This window comes from Ictidomys tridecemlineatus, chromosome 3, assembly GCF_052094955.1.
Source record: "Ictidomys tridecemlineatus isolate mIctTri1 chromosome 3, mIctTri1.hap1, whole genome shotgun sequence".
Taxonomy (NCBI): Eukaryota; Metazoa; Chordata; class Mammalia; order Rodentia; family Sciuridae; genus Ictidomys; species Ictidomys tridecemlineatus.
Window position 1 is genome coordinate 74,588,979 of NC_135479.1, and position 8,869 is coordinate 74,597,847.

The 8,869-nt window shown below is 44.6% G+C and overlaps 1 protein-coding gene across 1 annotated transcript; it reads right to left on the reverse strand.

Annotated features, from left to right (window-relative positions):
- Positions 1 to 137: 137 nt before the first annotated feature.
- On the reverse strand, positions 138 to 4,352 carry LOC101955786 (developmental pluripotency-associated protein 2). Its single transcript, XM_078043157.1, has one exon. It carries the CDS (start codon positions 4,149 to 4,151, stop codon positions 3,267 to 3,269), a length of 885 nt encoding a protein of 294 aa, XP_077899283.1. The 5' UTR covers positions 4,152 to 4,352; the 3' UTR covers positions 138 to 3,266.
- Positions 4,353 to 8,869: the final 4,517 nt, after the last annotated feature.

Below are 8,869 nucleotides of genomic sequence, written 5' to 3' on the forward strand. Positions count from 1 at the left end.
CCACCTCCGCCCCGACGCCCCAAACCTGGTGGTACAATCCGTTGCGCATGGCAGCTCCGGCTGTTGAAGCAGATGCCGCCATCTTTATTGAGGACACAAGTGCTACTACCCACAGTGCTGAACAGAACACAGAGGTTCATGGTTGTTAGGTCCGCCCTCCCGGTTCTTGGCCGCCGCCCTCTCCCGCCTCTCTCCTCTAGGGCGCTATCCCGGCTCCTTTTTCTAGCCTTTCTTCTGCTTGTGGATCTCTCTCTCTCTCTCTCTCTCTTTTTTTTTTTTAGAACCTTTTAATATTTATTTTTTAGTTTTCAGGGAACACAACATCTTTGTATGTGGTGCTGAGGATCGAACCCGGGCCGCACACATGCCAGTCCAGCGCACTACTGCCTGAGCCACATCCCCAGCCCATCTTGTGGATCTCTTGTCCCCTTCCTGAACCCCATGTTCGATTTTGATCTGAAAATTCGGTGCTCATGATATGGTGAGAAAGTGCTCTTACAGATGGGCGGGGGTACCATGTGGAATCCTGGGGCAAGGGAGATGAAGGCCAGACCGCTGCCCGGAGCCCCTGAAGCCTGAACGATAAATAGCTTTAACTATCTGATCCCAAGTTTAACTTATAAGATACGTCGCGACTGCTTGTTAGGAGTGCCCCTGCGTAACAGGGACTGGGGATGCCACTCCTGAGCCAGGAGCAGAGGTCAAACTCTTCCCGGTCTCGCCCGCCTTCAGCAATCTCCTGGGCTCGGGTTCCTCCCCTGGAAGCTACATTTACTCTCCAGGACACAGGTCCCGAGTGTTCTGGGATGCCACGTGGAGCCCAGTGCTGCCCTACAGCTGTGAGCTCAAGCTTCCTCAGATCCCCGCCCCTCGCCTACGACGATCACATTCCTTAACCCCTTCAAGGAAATGACAGAAGCTTAGTTTTCCAGGGTCCAGATTCAATCCAGCTCTCTCAAAGCGGTCCAACTCCTGGCACACGCGGGTCTCGATTGGCCAATAGCTGGACACGGCGCAACAGACGTCACAGAAAACGAGCTGAGGTAGAGGTAAAAGCAGAGCATTCCAATCAAAGAGTCATTGTTTCTATTGGCACAATAGAAAGCCCCACCCCTCACAGCGGACTCATTGTAAGGGGAGGAGGCTTCTCGGGTTCCAAGCTAGGTGGGAGAGAGAACCTGGGAGGCTCTATACCACCAGCCTCCACAGATGGCAGCGATAACGGGCTGCAGTACCAGATGTAGAGCACGCTGGCATCTGGGCACCAAGGAAAGGGGCAGGGCCAGGACTCGGTAACGCTCTCCTGGGTGCAGGTCTCCCAACCGGTGGATCCTGCTTCAAACTGTCCAAGGACTCAAGGCCTTAAGACCTCTGACCCTCCTATGACATCATCACCAACCAATCAGAGCATTCTCTTAGACTTCGGGGAGGCTGAACCTAGCCGGTTAAACTTCCAAACGCCCCACTTGGCTGCTGGTAAATGGGCTTCAGCTCTGACTACTTACCCCCCCACCCCACCTCGGGTCTGTCCTAACACCTTCCCCAGGATCAGAGCTCCGTGCCGGTTGCACACTCTAGGTTCCTACAGTTTTGTGCACGCAGAGGTGGAGCATCTGCAGAGGAAAGCAGAATTCCTCTGAATGAAGACCAGTATGTGCGGGGACCAGAGGAGTTAGAGCCAAGACATGGCTTTAATAGCGCCCACTGCTCTTTGGGTTCACAGCGTAGTGACTGGAGGGCACAAATCCTGACACCGAGGAAGGATGAAGGAGGGGGTGGGGCGCCAGTAGGGAGGAGAGGGAGGGGTTCCTGAGAATTGGTGCATTTGAGCCACCTTGGTGGTTTGAGAAGGCTTCCCACAGAAGATGCTTGAGTAATGCCTTTGAGGAAGGTGGCCCTGTGGGCAAATGTGCAGAGACATACAGAGACTGTGGCTGAGGGAAATCAAGCCTTGCCCTATCACCTAACAGGGCTGGTCCTGGCTTCTGTGGGTACTCCTAGTGAACTGCAGCACTCCTTGACACCTCTGAGCAGTGGTATCCACTGTAGGTGGCTCTCCATGTTGTTCCCTGATCTACCTGCCTCCACTGTTTTCCTCCTTTGTGGTTCCTGTTCTGTGAAGGCCACCTGCTGGCCTTGTCCTCCCATCTGCACTCATCTCTGTGCCCCATCCCCGGTGGCACCTCCCAATGCACTCCCTGTAAAGACAAAAATCAAGTGTCAGTGATAATTCCTCTCTCTCCCTCAAAGTCCAGCCTTGCCCCTACCTGCTAGGAGTAATAATAAGACCCCTATATGGTTCATCCTCACTCTTTTCTTATCAGCTCCAAACTAGAATGTGCATCCAGGTCCCGGAGACCAAGATTTAAGGCTGCTGTAGAGGAAGTAGAAAGGCAAAAGACCAAGAAGGTAAAGGTGTGGCCTTCTCAGCTCCTCATATAATTCAATGCCTTATAGAATCCTTACAGTATTGCATGCCCTAGGTTCAATCCACACACACACACACACACACACAAATAGAACCCAGCACTATAACTTACCAGCTCTTTGCTGGGCTAAAATTTAACCTCTACTTAAAACAGACTCTTCATGTATTCCTCACTTCTGGCACAGCAGAACATTGCTAAAGAAAAATATATAACCCTGATAATTGGCCTCATTTTACATTTGTGATCAAATTATGGATGTAATAAAAATCCAAAGAACCTACAAATAAATTCTTAAAAGTGAGTTTAGAAAGTTGTTGAACAGAGTCAATATAGAAAAATCAGCTTAGTCAGGCTGGGGCTGGAGCTCAGTGGTAGAGCACTTGCCTAGCATGTATAAGGCACTGGGTTTGATTCTCAGCACTACATATAAATAAATGAATAAAATAAAGGTACATCACATCTAAACATTAAAAAAAAAATTAGCCTGCTGCCATGGCCCACACATATAATCCCAGTGGTACCAGAGACTGTAGGCAGAAAGATCACAAGTTCAAAGCCAGCCCCAGTTACTCAATAAGGCCCTAAGCAACTTAGAGACCCTGTCTCAAAACAAAATATAAAAAGGGCTAGGATGTGACTCAGTGGTTAAGATTCCCTGGGTTCAATTCCCAGTATGGAAAAAAAAAAGAGGGAGAAAAGAAAGAAAAGTCTGTTGTAATTTCTGTATGTTGGCAACAGAAAATCAATTTTAAAATTTTTTAAAATGCCATTTACTTTTTGTGTGTGTGTGTGTGTGTGTGTGTGTTCTAATAAACCTTTATTTACAAAAAAAATTGCTTAAGGTGGCACCTTTCGGTATCCTACAGTGCATTGCTTTTTCTCTCTTGTTATAATTAATCCTTTCATCATCTTCTTATTCCTTTTTACACACTCAGGACATAACATATTATCTTCTAGTCCTGAGGGTGGAAAAATACAGGCAGGTAACAGGAAGAGGGAAATCATCCTCTTGGGAGTGTCAGGGACCCAAGTCTGACCTGCATGGAACTGCAGGCGAACCCAGCCTGCTGTTTCTGCAGAAAGAAATTGTCCATGGACCACACACCACCTGATACCAGAGGTTTGCAGCAAAAAGGCCTCCACAGAAGTAGGGATGGGACACGAATTCACAGCCTTGCGCTGATTGGCTCTGGCAGCAATCCTTGCCCAAGATGCCAATATGGACTCCTGAGCTGAATTTACAACTTCAATCATGTTAGTCTCTTCCTCTCTTTTAACCTTATTATGCCTTTCCTGAAGCCCTGTTGCATTGGCCGCTGCCTTCCATTTCCTGGAAACTGGCTTCAATCTGGCCTTCTGAGATGTTTCAGGAATATCATATTTTTGTTCGGGATATGCATGCTTCTGTAGCCTCAAATAAACCTCTATTTTCTGGCCATCAGTACTCAAATTAAATTGTTGGCACCAGTTTCTCAAAGTATTCCGTGAAACCTTATTAATTGGAGGCAAAATGGTCGGCAAGGGAAGGGGTTGTATTTTGCAATTAGGTTTTGTTTCAGGAAAGCAGACTTCCTGTTTGATTTCTGTAGTTGAAGAAACACTTGTTTCTATTGGATATTCTTGTTCCTCTGTAACTGGGACCAGTGTTAAAATCACATTTTCCTCATCAAATTGCTCCTCAAGGAAGTTCTTCTCAGTGACCCTGTCATTTGCGACTGACATTTCCAGGAACACGGGGAGAAGGCAAAGGCAGCAGGGCCGGGACAGCTATGCAATGTGCTCCTTAAAATACCATTTACAATAGCATTAAGTAATATCAAATGTCAAGGAGTAAATCAATGAAAGAGGTAAAGACTCTACATACATAAAAAGCTATAAAACCTTGTTTAAAGAAATTTTTTTAAAAATGGAATGAAAACTGTCCTCAAAGATAGGAAGATTGAATACTGTAAAAGTACTATTTCTCCCCAAATTACAAAATTTGAGTTCATATAACTCCAAATATAATCCTAGCAGATTGTGTATATGTAAACTGACAAACTAGATTCTAAAAAATAAGGACAGGAATTCCCAAGACAGTCTTGAAGAAGACCAAAGAAGGAAAACAAGACAAGATTTAAAAAGCAACAGAAACTAAGACTGTAGGGTGCTGGCACAGGGATGGGTCCACTAATGGAAGAAATCCAAGGACAGGCCTAAAGATATTTGTAAACTTTGATTTTGACAAAGATGGCTCTATAAAATTAATACAAGAAAAGGATGGACTTTTCAGTAAATAACCATTTGGATATGTCTACAGAAAAAATTAAATGAGATCACTATCTTCCTAACAACTGCATAATCAATTCCAGATAGATTTGACATCCAGATATAAAGGGAAAGACTATACAGCTGCAAGAAGGAAGTGCAGGAGAAGATCCTAACAATAACTTAAGGATTTTTTTTAACAGGACATAAAATGCACTAACTAAACCAAATATGGTAGCACCCACTTGTAATCCCAGAAATTTAGGAGGCTGAGGCATAAGGATCTCAAGTTTGAGGCCAATCTCAGCAACTTAATGAGACCCTCAGCAACTTAACAGACCCTGGATGAAAATAAAAATGACTAGGGAGGTAACTCAGTGGTAAATAGCCTCTGGGTTCAAATCCTTATTAAAAAAAAAAAAAGTAGGGCTGGGGTTGTAGCTCAGTGGTATAGTGCTTGCCTAGCACATGTGAGGTACTGGGTTCGATCCTCAGCACCACATAAAAATAAATTAATTAAATAAAGATTTTTTTAAAAAGTATTAACTATAAAGGAAAAAAACTGATAAACACAATTACATTACAATTAACAGGGCTGGGGATGTGGCTCAAGCGGTAGCGCGCTCGCCTGGCATGCGTGCGGCCCGGGTTCAATCCTCAGCACCACATACCAACAAAGATGTTGTGTCCACCGAGAACTAAAAAATAAATATTAAGAATTCTCTCTATCTCTCTCTCTCCTCTCTCACTCTCTCTTAAAAAAAAACAATTAACAACTTCCTTTTATCAAATGTCAACATTAACAATGGAAACACCCTGGCACAGTGGCAAATGGTAGTAGTTTCAGCTACTCCAGAGGCTGGGGCAGGAGGATCACTTGAGCTCAGGGGTTTAAGACATTCTAAATCACAGACTCTGTTCCCTGACTCAATATATAAATAAATAAAAGAGTGAGTGAGCTATTATAAAATGTAAAACCTAAGGACTCATATCCTGAATACATATTACTGAAAGGTTAATAAAAGAGCTACTTGTCACTCCGTTTCTCTATATGCTTAACAAAACACTGTTGAAATCTTAAGAACTGTCTGCTAATCTTGTTCCCAGAATGTGCTGTCCCTAACTGTGGACTGTCTGCTAATCTTGTTCCCAGAATGAGCTGTCCCCAACTTCCAAACTACAAAATGTAACTTCTCTCACTGCCCTCTCCAGGGAAAGTATATAAGCTCTGCTCAAGCTGTTCTCAGGGCTCTATCTCTCTTTGCTATAGAGAGCTCGGGCCCCAGCATGCTGGTCTCCAAATAAACCCACCCTTCTGCTTTTGCATAAGACAGTCTCTTGTGGTCTCTTACTCCGACGTTTCGCCGGACCCTTACATTTGGTGCGTTGGCCGGGAACTGCGCATCGCCGGACAGGGAGACCTCAACAAGACTCCTTTAGGGGGGTAAGTAAGGTGCCTTATCTTCTTCTTCTCCTCCTCCTCCTTCTTCTCCTTCTTGTTTTTCCTTTGCGATCGCTCAGAGTCTGGTTTTGGGCTGGAGAGCGTAAGCTCTCAGAGCCTTCTGGTTTTGGGCTGGAGAGCGTGAGCTCTCAGAGCCTTCTGGTTTTTCTGGTTTTCTGGTTTTGGGTTGGCAGAGTGTGGTTGTCAGCAGAGAGCGTAAGCTCCCCATGGCGGTGGTGGATAGACGTGTCCCTGAAGCCACAGACCATGTCTCCTCAAGGGACGCTTTGGGAGACTCTGGGGGGGACGGAGGTGCCCCCATCTGGGAGGGACAAGGTGCCCTCATCTGTATTCTGCTGCCAACCCGTCTGGTCTTGCTGGCAACTATTCTTTCTCTCAGGTTGAATTCACTGTTTGTTTTTAATCTTTGCCTCTGAACTTGTGTTACACGTTTACTGTTTACTGTGTGTCCGTGTTTGTGTCACGTTTGTATTGTCCCTGTCTTTGTTCAAGTAACTTTCATTATGGGACAGAGTCATTCACTGGACTGAAGTCCGCTTAAGGGCTTAAAATCTTTCTTTTTCAGTAAAACACCAGACCTGGCAGACTCTCTGTGCCCCAGAATGGCCCACCTTTGGAATTGGATGGCCTCCAGAAGGATCTTTCTACTCCCCACTAATTTGAAAAGTCAGAGATATTGTCTTTGTCTTTCAGCCGGGACCACATAGCCATCCAGATCAACAGCCGTATATCTTAACTTGGCAGGACCTTTGTGAATCTCCTCCTCCTTGGATGAAGCCTTTTCTTGTTCCTGTTTCTGCTCCTACCCCTCCCCCCACGATTCTATCTCTCAAACCTCCTCCTCCACCCTTTGTTCTCCCTGAGTCTCGAAGATTTGACTCTGCTGGACTCTCCTCCCTTTCCTTATCCCCTGCCTCTGTTCCCCAACCCCCAACACCCTCTAAGTGATTCCCCTGCTGCTGACTCAGCTTCTCCACCATTGAAGGAGGTTAAGCAAGCCCAGCACCCTTCAGATGACTTCCCCGAGTCACACATAGCCCCTCCTCCCCTGGAGAAAGCTGGCCCGGCTAAAGGAACTTGCCGGCAGCGAATGATTAAAAACCCTTACATTACAAGTCAATGAAAGATAAAACTAATAGATACAGACAAGAGATTTGAATAAGCACATCACAAAAGAAAATATCCAAATGTTAAATAACCAAACCTAATGAAAAGGTGCTCATATTCTTTAGTCATCAGGGAACTACAAAAGGAAAAAATATCAGTGGGGCAGGGTGGTCCATGCCTGTAATCCAGCTACTCAGGAAGCTAAAATAGATGTATCACAAGTTCAAGGTCAGCCTCAGCAACTTAGCAAGACTATCTCAAAATAAGAAATAAAAAGGACCAGGCATGCAGCTCAGTGAGAGCACTTGACTAGCATATACAACTCCAGGGTTCAATCCCCAGTACTGTAAAAATATACACCACTCAGTATCATACGGATAGCTAAAATAAAAATGACTGAAATACCAAGTTTGGGGGAAAATATATTTATTTGTGTGTGTGTGTATACAGATATATATATGTATACACGTGTGTGTGTGAATTTTTTTTGTTGGTGCTATGGATTGAACTCAGGGTCTTGTATATGTTAGGCAGTGCTCTACCACTGAACATGCCCAGCCATACCAAGTTTTGGGAAAGATAGGAGGAGAATACATTGCTAGAAATATTTGGAAAACATGGGCTGTGGTATAGCTCAGTAGTAGACCACCTGCCTAATATGCCAAAGGTCCTGAATTCCATCCCCAGCACCATAAAGAAAGTATCTGCCAGTGACCTTATAATTCTACCCTTGGCAATATGCGCCCCCCCAATAATGCATATGAGCTACAAGAAAACATGTACACTAATGCTCCTCGTAGCTTTATTTATTTATGAATACCAGGGATTGAACTCTGCGCACTCAACCACTGAGCCACATCCTCAGCCCTATTTTGTATTTTATTTAGAGACAGGGTCTCATTGAGTAGCTCAGCCTCCCATTGCTGAGGCTGGCTTTGAACTCAGCCTCCCAAGCCACTAGAATTACAGGCATGCACCACCATGCCTGTCTATAACACTATTTATAATAGAAATTGAAAACAATTGAAAAGTCACCAACAATGGATGGATAAATATGGATACTGTCCATAGAGCACTGGGAATGAACAAACTGCAACCAAATACTATGACAGATGAATCTCAGATATTTAAGGATATCAGAAGCAAGACAAGGGTTTTTATCCCGATTCCAAGCTGGGGGGTGTAACTTAGTGGTAGAGTGCTTGCCTATGATGTACTAGGCTCTGAATTTGATCCCCAGTAATGAAAAAAAAACTGTATACTGTATGATTCCATGGCAAAATTTATGATTAACTCCAGGAAGGAGGGAGCAGTGACTGAATGATTAAGTGAGCTTGGAGACTGTAACATTCTATTTCCTTGCTCAAATTGTGGTTATATCAGCATTTTTCACTCTAAATTCATTGTCACTCTTTAAATATTTTTTAATAGTATATTATTCAATAAAACCAAAAAAGGCTTGGCACAGTGGCTCACACCTGTAATCCCAGCAGCTTGGGAGGCTGAGACAGAGGGGGATCAAGGATGAAGGCAGCCTCAGCAATAGTGAGGCACTAATCGACTCAGTGAGACCCTGTCTCTAAATAAAACACAAAATAGAGCTGGCGATATGGCTCAGTGGTTC

Coding starts and splice junctions, on each gene's coding strand:
- LOC101955786 (XM_078043157.1), bottom strand. CDS start 4,151: ATGTCAGTCGCAAATGACAGGGTCACTGAGAAGAACTTCCTTGAGGAG.